Source organism: Zootoca vivipara, chromosome 3 (assembly GCF_965207765.1).
Source record: "Zootoca vivipara chromosome 3, rZooViv2.hap1.1, whole genome shotgun sequence".
NCBI lineage: Eukaryota > Metazoa > Chordata > Lepidosauria > Squamata > Lacertidae > Zootoca > Zootoca vivipara.
In genome coordinates this window covers 30,708,752-30,734,889 of record NC_142586.1, presented here as the reverse complement: position 1 = coordinate 30,734,889, position 26,138 = coordinate 30,708,752, and the positions used below count along the sequence as shown (strand labels likewise).

Genomic DNA, 26,138 nt, shown 5'->3' with positions numbered 1-26,138 from the left:
AAGTGCTTGCATCTAACCAGCAGATGCATTTGCCAGCACAGCAGGTCACAGGATCAGACCATTAGACTAATCTTCTCAATGTTTCTTTAGCAGTAAAGCCATTTTCTCTAAAGTGAAAGGGGATAGTGTTTGGGTCAAAGGAAACAATAAGTTCCAAAGGGCCTTAAAAGCCTTTAAATGGATGAATAAAACAAGAGAAAGCCTGGGAACAGTTGTAACTTTTCTGGATTCAGGCCATTTGGCTAGTGGTATGTGGAACAGCCTGTTGGATTTAAAAACAATCACATGGTTTGATATTGTTTCTTACTATTATAGTAATTGCACACAAGCTGCAAGTAATAATTGGTGTGGAAAGCCAGTTTTTAGTTAGGAAAGAGTTCTGCAGGAAGAAACGTTTCTGCAGCTATTTCCCCCTCCTCTTTCCATATACAGCAAGTGAAGATAGTTGAAACCATGTTGTTATTTCAAGAAGTGAAAGAAGACCTCGCCACCACTTCCTTCCAATGGGATTTGTGTCCATGCCATCAGTGAAGGACACAACAATGGGGCAAATACTGCTCATCATCTGTCTAAACACTGGTGATGAAAGGTCCAAAGTTTCAATTAAGGAGCATGTGGATCCACAGACATTCAAAGAGCCAAATTTGAATAGCAGCAATCATTTCCCACTAGAATTCTGGCAATTTTGTGGTTTCTCTATGGCAAGTAACTACCAGAATTGTTATATGTAAGGCCTAGGAAATAAAAAGAAAGGAAGGCACTGTCTGCTAGCTAAGCAGCAAGAATATTCCAATGAACAATTAGAACAATAGGATAGCAGAATGCCGGTATGTTCCAACAAAGAACTAGCCATTTGAAAGAATTCATAATAATTATACCTTATAATGCTAATATCATAATGTGGTCAGACTGTCTAGCCAGAGTGGTACATGCTCTAGTTATCTCTCGCTTGGACTACTGCAATGCACTCTACGTGGGGCTACCTTTGAAGGTGACCCGGAAACTACAACTTATCCAGAATGTGGCAGCTAGACTGGTGACTTGGAGCAGCCGCCGAGACCACATAACACCGGTCCTGAAAGACCTACATTGGCTCCCAGTATGTTTCCGAGCACAATTCAAAGTGTTGGTGTTGACCTGTAAAGCCCTAAACGGCCTCGGTCCAGTATACCTGAAGGAGCGTCTCCACCCCCATCGTTCAGCCCGGACACTGAGATCCAGCGCCGAGGGTCTTCTGGCGGTTCCCTCACTACGAGAAGCCAAGTTACAGGGAACCAGGCAGAGGGCCTTCTCAGTAGTGGCACCCACCCTGTGGAATGCCCTCCCACCAGAGGTCAAAGAGAACAACAATTACCAGGCCTTTAGAAGGCATCTCAAGGCAGCCCTGTTTAGGGAAGCTTTTAATGTTGGATTTCTGTATTTTAATGTTTTGTTGGAAGCCGCCCAGAGTGGCTGGGGGAACCCGGCCAGATGGGCGGGGTATAAATAATAAATTATTATTATTATTATTATTATTTATTATTATTAGTGTAGCCATGGGCACGCTATCTCTCATATAGTTATTAGTTCCACCAGCTCTTTGGGTCAAAAAATTCAATATGCTATCATTTGTTCTTGAGTGTCTTTTAACTCTGGCTCAGTGACTCGGCAAATGCATTTCTGAGCTGGACAGAGGTTACCAAACTTTTTTTTTTAATCCTAGTATTCAAGTAGTCTTCTCTAGTTGTTTGCTCCTGAAATGTTGGCTCCCCGATCCTGCTGCATCCATCATATTGCAGCTCTAACTTCTCAGCTCTCTGATATTCCAACAGTGAAATTTGACAAAGAAATACAGGACAGACAAAAATGTGGCAAAGTTCTAGTTCTCTGATGCCCTTCATACAATGTGGAGTGGTGCCATGTGGTATGGTGTGTGTGGATTGTCTTTTTTAATTATGGGAATCCTGAATAATGCATGAACACTATCTGTGGTCCTCAAGGATAGCATTTGCTGAAGCAGCATCAGTACAGCAGCTTTCAGGCTATTGATTTAGCACTGTACAGTAGTTCTAAACTGGAAATCCAGAATGCATACAGGGAAAGAACTCATTCTTTCAAAACACACAGACAGTTATGTGGATGGCATGGGCAGTGCTGGTACCTTGCTGTGTATGCAAGGTGGTGGTTGGGAGAGCCAAGATGCTTATACAGGACTGAGCCAACCCATTACCATCACTGTTGTGTTTGTGCACTGCAGCTTTCAAAAGTACAGATCCTCTGTGTGGATGGTTCTATGAAACCCAAGTAATGGATGCACGTCATTATTTAGCACCCAACTTGGGTTCTTAGCCTTGCCTTGCCTTGCTCTGTGTTTGTGTTACCAAAATTGATTATAGCAAACCAACTAGGTCATCTGCATGCAAATTCTTCCAAAAATTCAATTACTCCGTTGTTTGTAAAGGCAGGTATATGTGATGGTGGTTCATAGATTTACAGGGAATATATGCTCTCTCTTGCAAGATACTTACTCTGTCCTTGGACTATAGCAGGGATGGGGAACCTCAGGCTCAGGGGCTAAATGTGATCCTTCAGGAATCTCCATTCCCATGCTCCTCCCCAAATCTCTTTTCCATTCTGTAAGTCTTTCCCGTCTCCTACCATTTCAGATTGTTTCCCCACCACCTTCCACTCTTTCATGCATCATGTTTTTAGATGCAGCACAAAATGTAAAGTGACTGTGACAAATGTGTCAGGGAAAAATTGTGTTCATAAAGCTGTGTTCTTTTAAGAGCTGGGATTGGCTATTGTTGTATTGAGTGACTATGTCCTAGGAGCCCAGGTTGTTGTTTTGTCCTGTGATGTGTGAATCCAAGCTTGGTTTGTGGCTCTGCCATGCAAGGTGTCCACTTTTTAGCTTGAGCTTCATGGGGGTTGCCCCCCCCCAGCTCTTTTTACTACAGTGGTACCTCGGTTTATGAACACAATTGGTTCTGGAAGTCTGTTCATAAACTGAAGCGTTCATAAACTGAAGCGAACTTTCCCATTGAAAGTAATGGAAAGTGGATTAATCTGTTCCAGACGGTCCGTGGAGTACTTAAATTGAAGCGTTCATAAACTGAAGTGAACTTTCCCATTGAAAGTAATGGAAAGTGGATTAATCCGTTCCAGACGGGTCCGTGGAGTACTCAACCTGAAGCGTACTTAACCCGAAGCAGGGGTGTAATTGGTTCCGGAAGCCTGTTCATAAACTGAAGCATTCATAAACTGAAGCGAACTTTCCCATTGAAAGTAATGGAAAGTGAATTAATCCGTTCCAGATGGGTCCGCGGCGTTCATAAACCGAAAATTCATAAACCGAGGTGTTCACAAACCGAGGTTCCACTGTATTCACACTAAGTTTCCCCACTGAATTCCCTGCCTGCCTTTTTAAACACCCCTTTTGCAGGTGAGCAGCTCTGCATCAAATCTTCCATACAGGTGCCTATAAAACCATTTCGCTTTAGAGTCATACAGTGTGTGATCCTATGTCTCATCTTTTTACATCCCCAAGGTTAAAAACACCTGGAATTTCCATTTTCCAGATTATTTCTTTTTATATGAATCTTCTACATTCTGCAAACTTAATGGCATTTTTGTAGATTCTGGACAATGACACTTTCCCCCAGTCACTGAATTCCTAATGTTTCTCAAAATCACTTGATTTTAAAAAACTTAATGTGGCATTAAGATGTTGACATATGCGTTTCAATCCTATATTTTACACTTACCTGGGACTCAGCGCTGTTCAATTCAGTGGGGCTTCTTTCTGAGTAGATTTAAAGAGAATTGACTGTTAAAATGTAATTTGCAAATATTGGCAGTCTAACATTCCCCCCGGCACATCAGCCAGCACATAAGATATGATTTGGTTGGCATTGATTCAATCCTTGTATTTGGATCTAAGTACTCTCTCAGATTTCCAATTCGAACACTATCCAGTAAATCCCTAGGATTGTGTCTTGAGTAATAAATGCTCACAGAGAAATAGGGGAGCTTAGCTTTCACTTGCATCTGCCCCACGTCATAAAAAGTTGATCCAGGAAGGAATTTACCTCAATGTTTATGTCCCCCCCCCTCTCTTAATGCATATTGCACTGACCTTGGATGCAAATCAGTTTGGATGCTGAACTCTTACTGATGTCAGTGGGATTCAGGCAACCTAAATGTATGCAGGATTGCAGCCACAGAATGCTGGTATAAGACACATGGGCAAACCCTCTTCTCTAGAAAAAATGTCTGATTTTTTGCTTGAATCTTGGCTGTGGCATTAGAAAAAGTAGGACCTTCTTGGGGTATAAATGCTGCGAACCTCATTTGTGAACACCTTCATTTAGGTCTTCCTGCAGGCTATCGGTACTGGAAATTCCATAGGTGGCATTTTGGCTTGCCTGCCCATCTGACGGGTGGAATAGGGAATAAGGAGTTCCAGGCTAGAGGAATGCATTACTCTATGAAGGGATGCCACCAGAGCTGTTTTAGGTTGGATGTAGGGCAAACACTGCCCTGTTCAACCCCCAGCACAGCAGACCGGGCCTTTGGATTGCAGACCTGCTCCCTAGAAAGCATGTATAGAATTGCAGACTTTATGTACTGTTTTAAATATGAATCAGATGCCCAGCTTTATTTTCAGATGATAGCAATTTAATTTTACATTACAGCTTCTTCCACAATACTGTAGTTTTCTGTCCAAATAAATTTGGCCATCAGCCAAAAGCAGTTATTGAATCACCAGGAACTTTCCATCTAGCCACAAAACTTTTAACTTAGGTATGGAAATATTGTATTTTTTCCTCTAAGTAAAATAATTAAATATGATATGTCAACTGGGCTTGCTGTGGCGTATCCTGAACACCGACAAATAAGGCAGTTTAACAAGTATTGTACAGTAATGAGATTTTTATTCTTCATTTAAACTGGAGGCCCTCCAATAACATCTGCCTAAGTCCCATCAGCCCAAGATTATGGGAGTTGTAGTGCAGCAGCAGAGGGCCGCCAGAGGTAGGTTCCCCATCGCCGAGTGCAATGGCATGGGCAAAGTTATGTGGAAGTTTCAAGCTGATATCAGTGGAGCTAACATCTATGGGCTAGTTTGGACAACTAGCCAACTATCTGGCCAACTGCATGGAATCTCCATCTCTCACCTCTTCCTTAGTGAGTTTGCCTGTGCAGTGCACAGGCATACTTGGGACCCTTCCTGTCATGTCCTTTTGACTGCGCATTCATGCTAACGTTTGCTCATGATGTTATCAGGATGGTCATACACGGTCCTACTTCCAACGCTATTTGCACCTGCAAAAGTTTTGGGTTGGTCATGCTGCTTCATTTCCAATCAGTGTATATCCTGCAACTTCCTGCTGTTATTCCTTAACTTTTAATAACCCAGATTTGTGTGTGTGTGTGTGTGTGTGTGTGTGTGTGTGTGTTTGTTTGTGTGTGTGTGTGTGTTTTGTGCATGCTCGTGTGCTGTCGTTTTTTGGTGCTGGTTTGCAATACAGCCCATCTGGAAAGCATCAGTGTGGTGGCATTAGCGAAGCATTGCAGAATAACTAATAAAGCCTCTGGCCCCATCCACCCAGCCAGCAATTTATCTGCATGAACTTCATTCTTCACAAGTGCTCCGTCCTCGCCCCCCCCCCCGCCCCCAGCAGTCTTACCACCAACATTCTCCCGCATCCTTTTCTCCCTCCTGCCCGGCTACTTTCCTCATACAGTATTACAGTTTCTCCACGTGGAGGCGCAGCGTAGATGGCAGAAAAGCCTCCTCCCTCTCCCCCCTCCCTCTAGGGCTCCTTATCTCCCAGGCTCCGCCCCCACCCACCTCCTGCGAAGTGCCGGCCCTAGCAAGAAAATTTCTGCGTGAAGTTGCAGAGAGGCTCAGCAAGCTGTAGCTGTTGGATACACAAGGGGGCAAAAAGAGGCAAACACGTTATCTGGACCCCCCCTCCCACTTTTATTTTGGAAGATAAGGCTCCCACTTGGACTGCTTTCTTTTTGCTATTTGTCTTTGTGCACATAATACATCGTTCTTATCTCAGCTTGGATCTAACAGCAAACTCATTGCAATCAGCCGCTACTCTGTGCACTCTAAAGCAGGTAGGAGATCCCTTGCAGTCTGGGTTTTTTTTTTGCAAGCTGTGAAATTAAAGGTGCCCTTTTTATTTATTTACCTAATCAGTTAAATGTAAAGACTGCAAACTGCATGCTAGGGGATTGTTGCCGAAGTAGACTAGCGAAGTTTGTTGCCTTTCCAAAAAAGGACAAACATCACATATTTTCCTCCTCTTGGAATCTTGTTTCTTTTCTTTCCTATGTTCTTTTTTCCCCTTGGATGGGGCATTTATTCCTAAGTAATTGTGCAAACGAGTGAAGCCTCCGCTGAATCTCTGTTTTCAGGCTGGGAACTGTGTTTGGGTGGGTATGTCAGTGATAGCGAGTTTCTTTGAACTCTCCGGTGCCGTGCTTTAGACTAACAAAACGCAGGAATGCAGTAAGAGCGTTCGCTGAAAGCTGAAATTTGGAACACTTTGCGCTTGGATTCTCTGCCATCAACACCCCCCCCCCGCCCCCGGGCAAGCCTTGTTCTAGTCGCTGTGCATCCATCTCTTGCGCATGTTTCCCCAAGACCCTTGTGTTCAGTGAGACTTTTGCTCAAGTTAAGTGTGCAATCCGGTTAGGGTTGCATCTTGATGTACTACAGCCTTGGAGTCCCCAAATGTTGGACTACAACTCCCATCATCCCACACTATACTATAGCGTTCTGGGATGATGGGACTCGTAGTGCAACAAACGTCTGGAGACCCAATGCCGAAGATTTCTGGGTAGAGAAGTCACTCTCTGCCCCCTGCTTCTTGTTTGTAAAATGTAGGGACTTTATTCAAAAGGCTGTTTTAAAGATGAATGAGCGCAGCTTTGCTCAAAACTGAGATATATAAATAGTTACTGTGGACATTTAACTGCATAGCAGTCTACAGGATGATGGGAGAAGTACCTTTCTGTATTTCAAGGCTGACATCTCACCTATTATGTGGGGAAATCACTGAAGCCTTAAATGTTCAGCTGTTTATCTCCTAACAGAGGGGATACTGAGGCAAAGTTGAAGGGTGGTGTCTAAACGGAGCTAACCAATATGTACGAAACTTGAAGAACTCTTGGCAATGGTATTCATTTTCAAACAGTGACACAGTGGGAACACAATGAGTTACTGAAATCCATATATCATGGTGTGTTCTTAATATGAATTTTGTTTGCCAAAATATGAAAATGTGTCCCAGCTCATAGGCACAAGTGCTTGATTAACATAAACAAGCAGCCACATAGTGATTGCTTGAGGTTTGAAATCCAAACCTTTATGGCAACTGATTCACATGGGAATTCACATTTGTGCGTGGCTGCATGCCAGGTGGATGTTTGCCCTGTGGATTTTGCCATCCCACTGTAGACGATCAAAAACGATTTGTGGTGGCAAATTGTCAGATCTGTGCAATGTGTGGTTATATAGATTGCTGCAGAAATCAGTGTCCATGTGGTTTGGATTTCAAGAGACCTCCCTTGCATTGCTGCGTTGCTTAAGTTGATGTATAGACTAACAGGCTTTCGGAAGACCAAAAAAGACTTTTATGTTCCTCTGATCCCAATGATGTAACGAGAGTTGTTTTCATTGGGAGTAAGGAGACCAAATTTTTGATGATTAATGGTTGAGGGACCAATGGTGGTGGAAGGATCGTTGCAGATACAACATGGTAATGGGTGGGGTTTGTGCGGTTGTGGGTATTTTAAACAATTCCTATCCCCACACTATTATATCCGGTCCTATAGTACTGAAGCAATAGACTAGGGAGAACTGTAAAAACAGACTGAGTCCTAGGCTGTAGAGTCAGCTTCCAGTTCCAACCAGTCTGAAAAGTGTGTGTGGAGTTGGGGGCAGGTACATTTTTTTCCTGCACTGCCTTGGTGAGCCACAACGGGTAGCTTCTCTCTCCTCTTATCAAGGCAAAATATTTCAGTATCTTCAAGAAGAGCCCTTCTGGATCAGACCAAAGGCCTATCTGGTCCAGCTTCTTGTTTCACACAGTGGCCAGCCAGATGCTATGGGGATCTCAAAATCAGGACACGAGGGTGACTGAGCTGTTCTACCCTTATTCTCCATTCACTAGTATTCAGAGGCAAATTAACCTGCTTTAATTTGTCAAAACCCGTTTTAAAGCCATCCACACCTGCTTCAGAGATTGGTTGTAAGGTAAAATTGGAAGAGAGAGAACCATGTATGCTACAGCTTTGAGCTGCTTGGAGAAATGGTGGGATATAAATCAATCAAATGAACAAACAGGGAGCTGCTCCAACCCCTGATAATTTTGGTTGTCCTTTTCTGAGCCCTTTCCAGTTCTTATGATGTCTACAGTTGGTAAGCAGATCTGTGCACAGTAGTCCATGTGTGGGTGTCCCTTTGTGACTCTCAGGGTGTCCCCAGACTATGCAGAAACCTCAAACCTTGTCTGTGGATGGTCCCATGTTGAATCTTATGGGTTATGTGAGATGCGGGTGGCACTGTGGTCTAAACCACTGAGCCTCTTGGGCTTGCCGATTGGAAGGTTGGCAGTTGGAATCCATGTGACGGGGTGAGCTCCCGTTGTTCTTTCTCAGCTCCTGCCAACCTAGCAGTTCAAAAGCAAACCAGTGTGAGTAGATAAATAGGTACTGCAGTGGCAGGAAGTTAAGTGGTGTTTCCGTGCACTCTGGCACTCATCGTGGTCCTCTGTGCTCCAGAAGCAGTTTAGTTATGCTGGTTACATGACCCGGAAAGCTGTCTGTGAACAAATGCTGGTTCCCTTGGCCTGAAAAGTGAGATGAGCCCTGCACCCCATAGTCACCTTTGACTGGACTTAACCATCCAGGGGCCTTTAGCTTTCCCTTGCGGGTTATGACTGGGTATCTACTTTACCTTTAAATACAGTGGCAATGATTATTATGCAGTTCAAAAATGCCAGCATTCATAAGGCTATACAAGTTTGGCACCACTGGTGACACCATTCCTCAGAAAAGAGCTGTAATGACATGCTGGAGAAATGCACATGTATCAATTTATAAAGTCCCTATTAGTTGTACACGAATCACTCTCCCAGAACCGACATCAGCACTGGGAGAGCTTTATAAAATGATATACATCAGGGCCTACTGGTGCTGCTGATCTCTGCCCCAGGCAGCTATGAACCACCATTTTAAATTTCCCATGATGCCCTGGAGTCCCTAATGTAACATTATTCCAGTGTATTGGGAGAATCTTAAATGACAGTTTGTAAATGTATGAGAGGCAAGCTTGCAGCCACGTTGGCATTAATGATGTAGGAAGGGGCCCATGGAAGGCATTGTGTTGGGGGTCCCTTCAAACCTTGAGCCAGACCCCCTGTGTTGTGGAGTGCTGGAGGTTGTACATCTGATGATTATCAGTGTGTTTGTGTTGGAACCAGGGGACTTGGCAAAGAGAAGGAACTGAAGCAGAGGATGAGCTGACATTCTCAACAAATAGATCAAAGAGAACATACTGAAGGTTGATGGACATGGAGAAAGCCGGGAACTTGTTTCTTCTCTCCATCACACACACCAGTCTTTGCCAATCTGGTGCATTCCAGATGTTTTGGATTACATCTTTCATCAGCTCTTCTCAGCTTGGCCAATTGTCAAGGATGATGGGAGTTGTAGTCTATCCCTTAGTGGTGCTTCTTGCCCTGACCACTACTAGACTTTTAAACCCAGTTCCTAGAACTTGAATATGGTTGTAAAAAATGACTGAAACTCAACCATGGAATGAAAAAAAGGTCACTGTATAACTTTGCTGGGTCAACAGCATATTTCTGCACCATCTGGAAAATCCTGGCTCGGGAGTTCCCTTGGCTGCTTGCCTTGCAAAAGTATATGGAATCCTGGCAAACTTGTATGCAGTTTTGTAACATGGGTAGATTTGGACTGAGCAGGACACTTAAGGCTATAGTGTTCAGAGGAAAATTGTATTGGCAGGGTCGGGGCAAGATGACCTAATGGGTTTGTTTCAAAATTGTGCCCTAAGATCTTGGATTGCCAGATGTTTAAAAACAAGAAAGTTATTGAATGTTTTCATGCTGTGTGTAAAACAACTCACTAATATTTATGCTGGGCAAGTGATTCCTGCAATGCAGGGGGTTGGACTAGATGACTCTCGTGGTCCCTTCCAACTCTATAATTCTATGCCTCTATGAAATAAAATTCATTGTGGGCTATTTCATCGTGAAGTTTTTTGGCTTCTGGCGCAGTTACTCCCTTAGTTACCTTAACAACTCACACTTAGCCTGGCTATTCCAGGAATTTGAATCCTTGCTTAGATTTTAACACTCGCTGGATCCAGGGTTTAGGCATACAGCCAACACTTCCAAAAACTCTTAACAGTATAGAGCAGGGTGGTCCAACTTTTTGTACCAAGTGGGCCGCAATACTGCTGCCGCGTACTGCTTTGTCAAACTGGGGAACGAGCCCATAATTTGTCCATCCCCCCCAGCCATCACACTGCCCTTCGCAAAGATGGCTAAGTGTGGTGCTGGGCTTTGAGAAGGAGGTGTGAGGCTCTAGCAGCATTGTAGAACCCTCACACCTCCTTCCTGAAGTCCAGCACCTCACTTTTCTGGCTTTGGGAAGGCAGCTTAAGGGCTGGGGGGTGGGAATGCCACATGTTGCTGAGGGACGCCAAAAAAGGCCTCAAGGGCCGCATGCGACCTTTGGGCCATGCATTGGATCACCCTGGTATAGAGAATTGATGGAGGCATTGAATCTGGTAATGCAGTATACTAAAAAGGAATTAGAGATTTCAGGGAGGGGGTGATAGGCTATATAAGATTACTAAAAAGTAGTTGTTAACCAAATGTACTTCTTCTTTCCAGGAAAGAAATATGGCACGATGTCAAATCTAAACATATTTTTAGTTGTAAACTTTTGTAAATATTGTCTATGTTGTTAATATAGCCATAATGTTGTTTTGGGTGGAATCTACACACATGTTAAAAACGTCGTGGGAATGCTTTTTTAAAAAATCGTTTTGAAAAATGCATTGAATTTGCTATAACTCACAGTCGCCACCTAGTGCCACAATTGTATGTTGCACTTTACAACACATTCAAAATGTTTTATTTGCAGCTGTGTAGCTGAGTCCTTGTTATACTAGTACAGGGGTCGGCATCAACCAGCTTCGACTTCGGAAAGAAGGAGGGGCTGGGGGCACTGGATGGAAGCCCCCGAGATAGTCTGGCACTCCTGGACGCTGCTTTTACGAGCGAACCAAGTTCCATAGCTTAAGAGTAATAATTGGATTTAAGTTTTGGACATGCTTCAGATGAAGAGGGAAGATTTATTCTGCTAAACCTAGCCTCTGAGGAAATAAAAGATAGCCTCTGAGGAAATAAAAGATAACCGAAGAATGATTATATCAGAGCTAGAATGGTATGTGACGGAGCTGACCGGGGGGACAGGGACTTTCTTTTGCTGTGCTTTAATATCTACCTAACAAAACCTCCCTTGAAGAATCATCTATAACATTTATAAAGCAAGCGAGATTGGAAAGTTGAATTTATTGTGACAATATGGGTTGTTTTTTTAAAAATAGAATGTGTCGAAATGAAAATATAAACAATTAAAGCTTTTATTTTTGGTTTTGCTTGGAAGGTGATTAAGATTCCCTAAAACATGAACATCAAAGAGAAGCAATCTCATTAGCAGCTGGAGCTTGGTCAAGTTTCTTGGATATGACGCAGTTATAATTGGGTTCCACCATGTTGCAGTCAAGATCGGGCTACGAAACTGTCAAAGGGGGAGTGAGCCATAATTATACTCATTAGATGTGTGTTTCCAGTTTTGATCCGGCAATATCTCTCCTGAAAAGGTTGTACTATGTAGCCGGTTTTGAGAAACGAATGAACAGAGGCTTGGTTTGATTTATTGGAATCGTTTGAAGATGGCGGCTGCTGGCTGTGGAAAGACTGTTGGACTCCTGTATTGACTTGGCAAGATACCAGCGTGTGAGGAGACACGGCTAACTCACAGATGGGAATGATAGGCATAAAATTCACACAGAATCATATATTGTTTGGTTAAACTCAATTGCTGGAATGACTCAGGGGCTTGAAGAAGAAAAAAGATAGAATAATAATAATAGAATTATTGGAAATGATTTGGACTATATTGATTAGAAATGCAGTATATTATAAGATGATTAGGCCCTCAGAATCTGAAGCATGGAAAGTCTGATTAATTTTTTTTTATAATTTGGCAGAAGATTTGGATTACTTGTTTAATTGATATTTGTATAATTTGCGTAATTTGGAATATGATTGGATGTTTAAAGTGGAAAATGTAATAAAAATGATTTATTAAAAAAAAGTACAGGGGTCGGCAACCTAAGGCCCATGGGCCACAAGCGGCCCATGGACCCCTGCTGCCCGCTCGGGGACCCCCGCCGCCTGCTAGGTCGGCTCCTGTGCGCTGCGCTAAACCGACGCGGAGCAGAGCGGGGACCACCTTCTGTGACACTGGCTGGCTTCCCATTGGCTGCAATGGGAAGCTGTGCACGCCTCCTCTGCGTTGGAAGGAGTGCCGGAAATAGCGTTTGCGTATGCGTGCATGCGCACACACTCCAACCCACCACGGCGTCTGTGGGACCGTGAACCAGCCCAAGCCACAAGAACTTTGCCAACCCCTGTACTAGAATGATACAATATTTTTCAGTCTATTTACCATAATTAATGTCCTCAAGTTTTAAAATATTGATTTTAATGTATTTTTAATGTTTTGTTGGAAGCTGCCCAGAGTGGCCGGGGAAGCCCAGTCAGATGGGCGGTGTATAAATAATAAATTATTATTATTATTATTATTATTATTTATTTTATTGAGTTATTGGTAAATACAAATTATGTTGGTGTTAAATATTGGTTAATATGATATTGGTTAATACAAAGAAAGTTGTGAATTATATATTTTTATCTTTGGAATTGCTGTGGGTGGCATCCAATGATGTTTGCCCTGTGATGGACGGAATCTGTTAATGGAACAAGGGATGGAATGCGCTAAATTGCTTCTAAATATTTTCTAGCTCCACAAATCTGGATTGTATAAATTGGTATATTTTCCTTTGCAGGGGCAGAAATAGCTGAAAGTGGGGGGAGTGATTCTTATTTGGAAAATGGTGTGAAGAAAAAGGGTTAAGTAGTGTCCCTCCACCACTTAGGCCACCTTCAAATCTGATGCATCAGCAGCTTCACTGTGTGCTTTAAAAAAACCTCAAAGAAGGGGGAATGGGAAATCATGGAACTGGTGCAATGTTTAGCTTCACTTAGTGAACGTAGAAGACAAAAGAAGAAAAAGTAATACTATAAAGCTGGCCAGGCATGATTTTCTCTAGCTGCATGTAGAGTACCAAATTATAAAGCTTTAGTACTGTAAGATCAAAGATTTCATGAAAAGTCTTTTTTTTTGGACATATAGAATAAAAACTATTGCAGAGCAAATGATGCATAAGAATAGAGTTTCTTAATACCAGGCATCCACAAATGTTGCTGTCTTGTTGTGCATATTAGGCAGTTGGTGTTAACTTGTATTTCCTTTGCTCATGACTTCCTTAAAAAAACAGATTTGGAAGAACATCGGCTTCTTATAGGCCTGTTATAACACATTTTCCAAGATAGAACAGCCATTTTTTGATCATGAAATTCTAACTACATTTAGCATTCATTTTCATATTCTTAGTTGTGGCTCTCTACTACGTTTACTGCGAAGTGCACGATTCGTAACTATTTGTAAATAGCAATGATGCTTTAGGTTCCATGGAGATACACACAATGAGCTTTGCGATGTAGTCTTATGGTTAGACTCAGATGCAAGTCACACTTTCTTGGGTGGGCTTTCTTGCAGGATTGCAACCTCAATGGCCTGCAGAAAGCAGCTACTGAACATAAATTTACCTTGTCTTAGTAAAGAAAATGTAGACATTGCCATTGATTATATAATCTGAAACTGTTCACCCATCAGTTTCTTGCTGATGTAGGGCACTTGATGGCAGTAGAAATAACCAGGTACTCATGTTGAAGTTGCTTTCCCTAGGAAGTTGGCCAAGCTCTGCAACCTGTAGCTATAAGGCAGCATCAGAAATAATTTGCAGTTGCAGAGAATCATGTCTAGAATCAGCACTGAAGGAAAGTGAAAAGCTGTTTGAAAGTTGCAAGATAATTTGTTCTTTTACATAAATTAGTACGAGTTGGCACCATAGATTCCAAAATAATATATGTGCCTGCTGTGGTTTTAATAAGGAACTCCACCCATTTTTCCCTCTCTCAGCATAATTTAAATGAGCTCCAAAAATGTGTATGAAAATGCACTCACCACCTTTAGTAATGTCAGATTTCTGGCATGACAAGTGTTCTCTGTTCCTCTCAGGTTTCCAGAACATTGTGTATTTGCAGTCACAAAGCTGTCGTTCTAACACTGTAGAAAGTTCGGGATTTACATGAGTCACTGCATCTCTGTACAGGCCCAGAGCCGTGGAGGGGCCAGGTCTCTGGATAGAAGCTAGACTTTTAAATGGGAGCCTCACAGTTCCCATAGGCAGGACCACCCACTATTGAATTACCCAACATGCAATTTGATAAGCCTTACTTTGTTCTTGAGAGCCTTGGTCAGTGTGGCTGAAAGTAGTGACAGCCCCTTTTAGTGAGTAAGCCATTTGAAAGCACAATGCTAACTAGGTCTACTCAAAGCCCTAAAGTGAAGCAGAGGGTCACTTGTCAGGGAGAAACAGTGACAGGTGCTTAATGCTTCTCTTACTCGTTGGTTGTTTCTTGCAAACTTACCCCTCAACAGCTTTTGAATCCCCCAAACTAGCTATACTAGTAAGTCAGGCTTCCTCAACCTTGGCCCTCCAGATGTTTTGAGACTACAATTCCCATCATCCCTGACCACTGGTCCTGCTAGCTAGGGATACTAGCCCAATGCTTATCAGATGGCAGGAATGTACTATAGGGAAATGTGGCCTTAAATGTTCAGGAGTGAGTTTTAGCCCCATATTCCTTTCTCCAGCTGTCTTTCTGCCACGTGCCTCCCATCTTAGTTCTGCTTCTCCTTTCTCTGTTCTGCGGCAACTTCCAACTTTCCAGTATGTAGCAACTCCCTAAGGTTTGGGGTCTTTCCAATGCTGCTTATACAGTACTCCCTTTTCAACTGGAGCTTCTAGGGATTGAACTCAGTACCTTCGTCATGCTAAGTATACACTCTGCCATTGAGCTTTGCTTCTTCCTCCTCAAAACAAAATGCATACACTTCAAATTTTAGTGTGCCTTTGTGTTGAAAGCAGCCATTTCTAAGCATGCCTCTTGCTTAAAACAATGCCCACAGTGTGAAGAAAGTGTATCTTCAGCTCTCTTGAATCTGTGCCCATTCCCTCTCATTGATTAGCATGTTTTATTTTTGTTAGATTAATTTATGAAGGGAGAGCACTGTGGAATCTCACATTCCTTGACAAAGAGAAAAATAACATCTATGTTCTCTTTTGCATAGGCTGTATGAAATCATGGTTTCCAGGGAAAACCGTTGACTTAACTGGTTAACAGCCAACATCCTGAGCTTGCAATTCTGGCATGTTCATTCACCCTACAGCGTACATGTTTTTCAGTAAATCAAGCATATCAAGTCAAGGGTCTCCTATGTTGTGGTTAAGACTTGCCCCCTTTCCACCCTCTTAATGACTAATGACTAATTTCATTCTAGCACAATGTAATCTTAAAATGGGTCGACTTTAGCAGGCGGGATCATTTGCCAGAACAAACTGCGTTTAGCAGGACAGACCTTCTGTGTTGCTTCAAACATTAGTGCACAACAAGAACTTCCTCTGTTGTAGACAAGGAGTCTGTGGGTTCAGTGGCCTCGATTAAATCATATCAGAAATAAGCTCTGTCTCTCCAAGAGTTGTTGTTTTTTAATAAAAAAACAACAACATTTCACTGAATGCTTCCACGAATCCAAAACATTACTACCAACTCATCCATACACTTTGTCTTATGCAATGGAATGCAGCTATCCCTGAAGATGTATGCGAAACTATGACTTATCAGTATTCCTGTATCAAACCTGAAGCAATACTATGACTGTGGGTACTAATTGAAGGGGTGCTGGTATGAGTTCTGTTGGTCCAATATTTGTTCATTGCTGTTTTGATTTCTTGTCTTTTCTTTTTGCACATCACCATAAATAGATGTATTCCCATGTGCTGGGTGCCAAAATTAGACAGTGCTCTGTGTAAGTGTGTGTGTGTGTGTTTTCCTTATGCTGTAACTATGCATGGGTTTTTATTGTCCAATGTGGTGAACGAAGTTGTTGGCATCAGTCTATCTCAAGAGGCAATGGAGTTCACCTCTGAGAATGAAGTCAAACCGCTAGAGAATCACAGCACCTGCTGTGGCTGCAGAGACTTGTATGCAACTTGTAGCTGCTGCCTCCCATGTTGCTTTCGCTGTATTAGCAGCACCAAAGTGAGCTCTCTGTGGTGCAAGCCTGGGCATTGTGTATGACGGTCCTAGGCAGTACATCAGACATAAGATAATTCTAAATCTGTTTCCTCCTTTCATTTTCTATTGCAGACATTTTTAGGTTTTTGTGTTTAAGCCAAAGGTAATGGCCTGATTGTGAGAGCTGTTCATGTCATAGTGCAACATGAGAAAAGTGTTAAGTTTCTCTTGGGACACAGGCTAATCTAAATGACCTTTAACATACTTTTGGAAGACTGGAAAAAGGTTGAGATCATGCTGCTTTGGCATTAAACTTGGGAAGATTATTCAGCAAAAGGACACTAAGGAACTGAAGTACAATACTTTTTAAAGCTCCTGTGAACCAGTTGGATACAAAAGGCTCAAGCTGGAAGGAGTGAATTAGACATCATGTGGAAGCCAAGAAGAGACTCTGGTTTTGCTACGTGTTTCATGGATGTGGGCTATTTTGAGTTCCATTATTCATAACTGTGGTTTCTGTTTTGTTTCAGGGGCATTTGTGTGTTAGAGCAGATTTACCCTCAATGTTCTTGCAAGCTTCACATAGTTTTCTTCTGCTGATACTTAGATGTGCACCAGGATTTGGGAGGAGGGCGATTGGATGTCCTAATCTTGGAGGAACTTCTCGCTGTAATGTTTATGCTTCTGTCAGGACAGTTTAGTGCAGTGATATTGCTGAAATTTTAACCAGCTGGTTCAGTGTATGGATTTATCCAGGTCATAATGCTCAAGTGTTTTGCAAATTGACTGGCATTCCTCCAGAAGTTTTATCCAGTTTGGAATGTTACATGAGATCGATGCATGCACAGTTAGCATTCAGAAGAGCAAGTGCCCCAAAGACAGAAGTTATTTAATATTAAGCCTTATACTTGATGACCATGGCCTGACAAAGCAGTATTTAGTTGGGTGAGTATCTTCTTTAGTGAATTCTCTTGATTGCTTCTTGCTGCAAATGTTTGATGTGCTTGTGGTCCCTTCCTATCCAGATCTAAAACCACTTCTTTTACTTACGGGTGTTTGTAGGGGGAGGGGAGTTGAATTTCCAGATAGTAGCTCCCCATGGTGGCAAGTGAAACTAAACTTTGATTTCTCAGGAACAGTACAATAACGCATGCAGCACCATGAATGTATGTGCTAACATTGTACCTGGGCCATAGCTGTCAAGTTATCGCTTTTTTAAAAAAAGGGAAATTCCCTTATGCCGAATAGGATTCCTCATGAGAAAAGGGAAAAGTTGACAGCTATGCCTGGGACTCTTGAGAGCAAACTCTCAAAAACATACGAGCAGAGAGAGCTCATAAAGTACAAAGTTAATTCAGAATTGTTTTGTGGGGAATTTGCCTATCACTTATTTAGGACTGAATCAGTACGTTTCAAATTATCAATGTATAGCTTCTGTGGTAGATCCTTTCAACTACAGTGGTACCTCTAGTTACGAACTTAATTCATTCCGGAGGTCCGTTCTTAACCTTAAACTGTTCTTAAGTAGAGGCATGCTTTTGCTAACGGGGCCTCTTGCTGATGCTGTGCTGCTGGCATACAATTTTCGTTCTCATCCTGGGGCAAAGTTCTCAACTTGAAGTAACTCTTCCAGGTTAGCAGAGTTTGTAACCTGAAGCGTTTGTAACCTGAGGCATTTGTAACTCGAGGTACCACTGTATTGTCTTCTCGGAGATGCTTTATCTAGAACTCTCATTCTAGATAGGCTTTTTGTGTGAGGGATGTCTTAGAATCATAGGGCAAAACATAATGGCTGTAAGAACAAATGCAAGAGCAGATTTCTTCAACAACCCTCTCTGCGCTGTCACCCCCCCCTTTTAACTATCAGCAAAATGGGTGTTCTGATCATCACGATGCTGTTGTCATAGGTTTTACTGAGTTAGGCTGCTGTGCTGCTGCAGCTCTTAATGAATCTCATTCCACACTTACAGTGCGATCATTAGCAAATTCACTCGGAACAGTCCTATTGAACTCACTCTATTAGCTGTGCTTCAGATTGCAACCTCGGATGGTCTAAACCAGCCTCCCACAAACTGGTGCTGACCACGCATTATGGATTGCAAATCTCCTCAACCACAGCCAGCATGGCCAATAGTCAAGGATGATGGTTGTTGAAGTTGGGAACATTTAGAAGAAAGTAAAGGAAGAGTGGTCTAAACGACTCCTTAGTTTAGAAGTATATAAATTTTGTTATCATAATTTTCAAAATGGAACATAGGCCTTGGGGTAGATGGCATTTTAACTCCTCATTCTGTGCTTTTTTTCCTTTCTAACCCACATACCTGCAGTGCTGTTTTCCCCAACAGAGAAAAATAATATAAATACCTCCAGCAAGCCTGTTTTCTTCCTCAGTCTGCTAATAGCAACTTATAGGGTTGAGAGTGAACTCAGATACAGTGGTACCTCGGTTTGCGACCGCAATCCGTTCCGCAGAGGCGGTCGCTCCCTGAAGGCACGCTTCTGCACGTGCGCAAAGTGCCAATAGAGCGCTGCGCAGATTGCTTCTGCGCATGCGTGAGCTGCGCAGATCGCGTCTGCGCATCCGACGCCGCGGAACCCGAATGTAAACACTTCCGGGACCGCGGCGGTCACTCGCCGAAGCGGTCAGAAACAGAGGTAGACGTAAACCAAATGCGTTGGGGTCAAACTGAATGGTATTCCTCGTCCACTCAAAACTGGAGCAGTCCTGTTAGCTGCTTTAAAGTAAAGAAACAAAATGCTGATAAAGCTTCTCTGGCCTCATGTTTTAAAATGTTACAGGTATAATTTCTTTAGAGTTCTCTCTTGTTACATAAATAGCAGGAACTTGGTTTGAGTGGAAATGAACATTGCGTGTAGATTTTGTTACTATTCCCTTTCATATAGTCCCAAGTCAGCAGTGAAATATACAAAAGCTGTTCATAGAGAGAAGTTTTTTTTTAAAAAAGTTGGACCATGATGGATTTCATATAATTGTATAAAAATGTAAAAATCCAAAATAAATATATGTTGGCTTGCTATCAGAGACTGCGTGCAGGATTGGAGCCTCAATGTGCAAGTTAAACAAACAACAAAATGCAGTCCCCTTTGCACGCCCAAACTGGCTAAGGCTAGAATCCTGTATGAAGTTTAGGCTGCTTAAATCTCATTAAAGTCTGGGAGTAAAACAATGCAAGTTTGTGCGGAATTGCACGCCAAGGCCTGGTTCAAATAATAATGACCATGGCTTATTTAGAATCTTGCTCTAAGTCCCAGTACTCTTTTATTCACACATTAGCTTTAGCACTTCTATTTTCCTTTGTTTAAATTACATTTGAACAAAACAAAACAAAATGGGTTAAGGATGCAATCTAAACCTAGTGGTGCTGTGATGGGAGCAGGATGAAGGGCTTGATTCTTGCTCCAGCTCCAGTTTGGCACAGCAATTGGGACTGGAAAGAGCCTGTTGTTGGCTGGCTGTGGCTGTGAGACCACCTTGAGATCCTGCAGATCCCAGGACAGTGCAGCCCCACCCTCTCCCTTGGAGTGCCCATTCTGTGTGTGTGTGTGTGTGTGTAAAAAGTATAAAAGAAGTTTACTCACACATTCAGTTCACAGATGGATCCCTGAAGGCAGATTTAGGTTACAAAGTATATACATGTGGCATCTATCCCATAAGGAGATAGTTCCTTTGTCCTCTGTTGCCTGAAAGCCAACAGGACATCTCTAGCTAATGTTGCTTCTTCGACAAAGGGAGTCAAGGGGGGAGGGAGGCTGTGTGCCTGGTCCTTTTGTCACCTGGGCATTTTCAAGTTTGATGGCTGGCTGAGCAGGGTGAATACAAACTAAAGGCTGGATTGCTTTGCAAACATTTACTTACAAACTAGGATGTGGAATCAGCAGAAGACTGAGATTAAATCACACAGTTTGGACATAAGGGGAAACATTAAATAAACCATACCACAAGTGCCAAAGCCTGTACATTTGGGGATCTTACTTGGTCCCAAATATGCAAGTTGAAAAAAATTGGCACATTTTATTTATTTACTTAATGTAAAATAGTCATTAACTGCTCTTCATGGAAAGAATGTTACTCTGTATAATACTTGTTAAATTCACAGAGGTGTACAAAAACATGAGACTCGTGCACACAACATGTTAAAACCAACAAATAAGCATTACAAAATATATGCAAGACAAAAACAAACAAAAAAACCCAGGCAGCTAAAAGCAGAATCAAATATAGATCCCAAAATCATATTCCCTAATCTGTATTGCTCGCACAAATAGGAAAAGCTTCACCTGAAAATCTTGTAATGCTGGTGCTAGCTGTGCCACTCTGGGGTGTCAGCACAGAGAAGGCCCCCCCTCATTTGTAGGGGCGTATTGTACCCCCATTAAAGAGGACAGTTGGAGCAGAGCCTTAACCATTGTTAACTGTATTTGCACCTTGTGTTTTCCTTTCCTGTGCTCTATAAAACTTTATTTTGCTCACTGTTCTAATAAAACCCTGGCAACCGTTGTACTGGTGTTTGTGAAGCCAAGGGTTTGTTGAAGGTGAGGTTTCCATCTGCTGGATGGCTGTATGTATGTTAACGGCAAATCAATGGCATTCTTTTCATTGTACTTCCCTGGCTGCTCTTTGCAAAGGAAATAGCTATTGGTTTCCATAGACGTGCACCCCCGAGGTTGCTTGCAAATGCCAGACTGGAGCTTGGCATCCTTGAAGCAGATTCTCAGATTTTATGCAGCTCTTTGAGAAGTTCATAACAGGTCACTGGCATGCCACTTGTGCAGCCGTCTCTGTATGGACTGTTACGCCTTTCTGGAAAACCCAGTAGGAATTCATCATAGAGCAGTGTTTCTATAATATACATTTTAAGGAGGAGGAGGAGGAGCCATAAGCATGCTGCTCCTTGTTTTATCCCCTCTTCTAAGCAGCTTTCATGTGCCATCTGGGTATACTGTGGGACTTTGCCAGGGCTGAAGACTCAGTGGGGAACACTTGCACAATACTCTAGCACAGTGGTCCTCAACCTTGGGCCTCCAGATGTTTTGAGACTACAATTCTCATCATCCCTGACCACTGGTCCTGCTAGCTAGGGATCATGGGAGTTGTAGGCCAAAAACATCTGGAGGCCCAAGGTTGAGGACCACTGCTCTAGCAGACTGAACCCACTGTAGTGAATTTCTGAGTCTTATATCCCCAGTGGCAGAGAAGCCATGTAGGCCAGAGATGGTGAACCTGTGGCCTTCAGAGGTTGTTGAGCTGCACCGCCCATCACACCTGACCATTGGCCATGCTGGCTAGAACAGATGAGTTTTAGCGACCAAAAACATTTGGAGGGACCACAGCTGCACCATCCCTGATGTACACTTTAGTTTCTTACATAAGTGCTGGTTTTGACATATAAAACCTTAAATGGCCCAGTACTGCAATGCTTGAAGGACTGCCTCTCCCCAGGTAAACCACCCCAGACCCCTGCATTCATCATCTGATATCCTTCTTCATGTGCCTCCTTCACATGAAGTCCAGAGGTTGGCAACACAAGAATGGGCCTTCTCTATAGTGGTTCCCCATTTGTTGAATGCTCTCACCAGGGAGGTTTGCCTGGCATCTTCGTTATATACTTTTAGGCACCAGGCTAAAATGTTCCTCTTCAACCAGGCTTTTGGCTGGTTAATATTCTACATCCTTTTAAATGTGTTTGTGGGAAGGGGTGTGTGTGTTACTGTTTTGCTGTTTTGTTTTACTTATTTACTTGCTTTTTTATCCAGCATTTTATTCTGTGAACTGTCCTGAGATCTTATGATGAATGGCGGTATATATAAATCTCATAAACAAGTAAAATAAATAATTTTGAACTCTCAGAAATGTATAATACATTTTAGCTCTATTCATTTTGCTCATGAAATGCACACAGTAGGACTAGTTCGGCTACACCCTGTAGAAAGCCAAAACAGTTCAGATAATCTATATTTTAATGCAATTGTAATAAAGTAACTTTTCTTTTCCCAGTTTATTTTAGGATTTGAAGTGCTGGAAATACTGTATACATGGCAAAGAACATAAAGTTTCTGCAGGCATTTTTCATGTTGTTGCTGCGTGATTACATATCGGCTGAAGATGGTGATGTAAGATCAAGTAAGAATCAACTTTATTTGCTAACCATGGTTATTTAATAAATTGTGGAGGCTTCTCTAATGGTCCCAATTTTCTCTCCTCCATGAGGCTCCTTCTTTCCTTAAAATAATGTGTAAGCAATTTTTCATTGTAATGGTTTCATTTAAAATATTTTAATGCGCTTGATAATATCTTTGGAGATAGATTTGCATACCTTATAAATGTACTTTTAGGGACTATATTAAGGTACCATATCTAAGCTACGTAGCATGACAGTTCAAAAGTGACAAGTTCAGACTTCTTACTCCGCTTTCCCCCAGGAAGGTAATGTTGGTTTCGTACAGCTTGGATCAGAGATCTTTACAAACCTAAGGTCCATCTGCATGATATATTTAAAGCAGTATCATACTATTTAAAACAGTTGTGGCTTCCCTGAAATAATCATGAGAAGTATAGTGTGCTATTCCTTTCACAGAGCTACGATTCTCAGAGTAGCTCTTGTGTGGGCAATATGATTCTTTAAGTGTGGGGGGGGGGAGACTGCTCCTGTTGCTTGGTCCCAGCTCCTGCCCACCTAGCAGTTCAAAAGCACATCAGAGTGCAAGTAGATAAATAGGTACCGCTCCGGTGGGAAGGTAAACGGCGTTTCCGTGCACTGCTCTGGTTCACCAGAAGCAGCTTTGTCAGGGCCGTCTTAAGCATGCCTGGCGCCCTGGCACAGCCGATCCCTCCGGCGCCCCCCGCCCCGTTTCCCGGCGCGGCGGGTGGCCACAGCGCACAGCGCTGCTGCCGTCTAGAGGGCCAGCGCCCTGCGCCATCCAGCCTGGCCGCCCCCTGTCGCGATGCCCCTGCGCGCAGCGGAGGCGGCCCCAGGCCCGCGTGCCTCCGGAGAGCGGCCTGAACAGCTGAGAGGTGCGCCTAGGGCTGCATCCGGCGCACCTCTCGGCGGGCGTAGCGACGCCCCTGATGGCCTGGCGCCCTGGTGCCACGCGCCACCGGACTCGGGCCTAGAGACGGCCCTGAGCTTTGTCATGCTGGCCACATGACCCAGAAGCTGTCTGCGGACAAACGCCGGGTCCCTCGGCCTATAAAGCGAGACGAGCGCTGCAACCCCAGAGTCGGACATGACTGGACCTGAAGGTCAGGGGTCCCTTTACCTTTACCTCCCTGTTCAACGGACCATAGTCTGTTGGACTGGGGATACACAATGTGCCTATGTCGTCTCCCTCCCTCCTCTCCCTTCCACCTTCCCTCATATACCTGGATAAATCAAGCCTTCCTGTTTGTTTGTTTTTTTAAACTACAGTTTGCATTAACATCTGATCCAGGAAATTGCTTTGTGTGCTCCAAACAAGGCACGTTGCAATTCATGTTTGAAAACCTGGTTTGTGGGGAGTATTCACACCACAGTTTCCTAGTTTGGACACCATAGCAAACTGAATTGTAACAAACCGGGAAAGCTTACGGGTGTGTGAAGAGGGGAGGAAAGGGGAGAGAGTATTTGGGCGCATGGCAGGACTATGGCACCTGAATCAAGTCTTTGTTGTTTTATGTGTAACTTAACCTTTTATTTAAAAGGAGCATACACCTAAAATGTAAAGAGCAAGTGCACCAAGCAGGTGTTCTAAAATATATGCATCACAAATGGGACCTGCAACAAAATGTTACAGTGCTCAGTGATTCTATTTTGTTTTCTGGCCAATCAGCTGTTCCCCCTTCCACGATAATCTCTTCTTTCCCCTGTAAGTTATTTTCTGCCTTACATGTCACTTGGCAGTCTGTGGCAAATGAGCATGCCCAGTGTTCACTGGACTGTTTTGGGCCCCTCGCTTTTGTTTTCCACCCTAAATAATTTTTGTACTTCTTCAAATCCTCCAAGCATGCTTATACATCCTTCTTGTGTTTAGGTAGCACTGTTTTGAGGTCTGGAATTGACCTTGGATGGTCTTTGCATGTGTGCTTTGTGGCAGAGCTAAAGTTTTTTTGGTGTTTTTTTGCTGAGCAATATGCAGCCCATTTTTATCTTTATTTTTTAGCTGCCCTCAGTGAACTCTAAATCATCTCAGAGAAAGTTATATTGAATGATGCTGTGGGGAAGAGATGTGGCAGGCTTGAGGTTATTTAACAGTACATTGAAGCTAAGCTGGGCTCTGTTTTATACATTATAACTGGTTGAAGCCAGCAATAAAAATTGTGGAATTCAGGTTCACTAGTAAGTTATCTTCAAAGGATAGGTCTGTATTTTCCCGTAGGATTATTTTCCTTTACAGTAGGATTTTTTTATTTACTGTTGCTCAAAAGATTTAAACCTCAGACAAACAAATGGTTGATTGATTTAAAAAGATGTATAGACCACCCTTTAATGTAAATATTTTGAAAGTAGTTTACAAGTTTTTTTTAATAAATAAGATGTATACGACCAAAGTAAAGTAAAAGAATACTGTAGTAGATAAAAACATTGCAAAAATGGAAAAGCCTGGATTTTTTTTAAAAAACTATTTGCTTAGCACCAATGAGATGTCAGAATGGGTACTATGCCAGTCTCCCTCTGGAGAACATTCAGAAGCAAGATGCTACCACTAATTAACCCCCCCCCCCAACATTGTCACTTGCTTCACTTCATACACAATATGTACCTGAAGAAGGGCATCCAAATATGACTTTAGTGGAGGGGTAGCAAAATCCAGGTACTTTGGACTACATATTCCATTAGCTTCAGCCAGCATGGTCAATGACCAGTGTTGATAGGAGTTGTAGTCCACTCTGCTGCACATTGGCTGCTGTCCAGCAGCTCTTGAGACACCCTCAACATCTAGATGGGAAATGCCTTTGCATGTGAAGAGTGTTTTCCATGAAAAGCAAGAAAACCTGCATATGTACCAGGCTCTGGATCACTGGCCATGTCTTCTGACTTAATTCAGGGTAAGCAATCAACTAAGTATCTCATGCCAAGTGATCAGTGTAGTGGATACAATAACAAATGGAGGCACAGGAGAGATATTTTTAGGATGTGTGTTAATCTGGTACACTTTTGAATTTAGTTAAATACTGTGTGGTTAGACACAACCAGATGTGGTTAGGTGTGACCATTTACTGATGATGTCTGAGAGCTTGTGGTTTCTCTCCAGTGCATTATGATAACCACAAACCACTCTGCAGGGTTTTGAATGGTTTAAAGCACTCCCTATGTATGATGGAATAGCAATGAGTACTCCTGTATTTTGTCCTCACCCAAATGACTACCACATCTGTTTGAAAGCCCTCGTTTCTCGATGTAATAACCCAGCAATATATACCACCCCAGAAAACTGTAAATGTATGTGACAAATTATATACCAACAATTAAAAAGCAACGAAGGTCTAGTAACACACACACACACACACACACACACACACACACACACACACACACAAAATCCAACCACCTGAGGTATGGTTTGCAAGCAGAGAATACCTATAGACATATAAACTTGCAGGTGCCTCCATCATCC

At 42.7% G+C, this 26,138-nt stretch overlaps 1 protein-coding gene across 1 annotated transcript in view; it reads left to right on the top strand.

Annotated features, from left to right (window-relative positions):
* Positions 1–5,887: 5,887 nt before the first annotated feature.
* The window catches only part of COL21A1 (collagen type XXI alpha 1 chain), an 85,424-nt gene continuing 65,173 nt past the window's right edge, over positions 5,888–26,138 (top strand). Inside the window, exons 1-2 of the mRNA XM_035109767.3 lie at positions 5,888–6,111; positions 22,543–22,668. Of these exons, the coding sequence (XP_034965658.2) occupies positions 22,581–22,668 (88 nt within the window). The 5' untranslated portion in view covers positions 5,888–6,111; positions 22,543–22,580. The remainder of the gene's footprint in view (positions 6,112–22,542; positions 22,669–26,138) is intronic.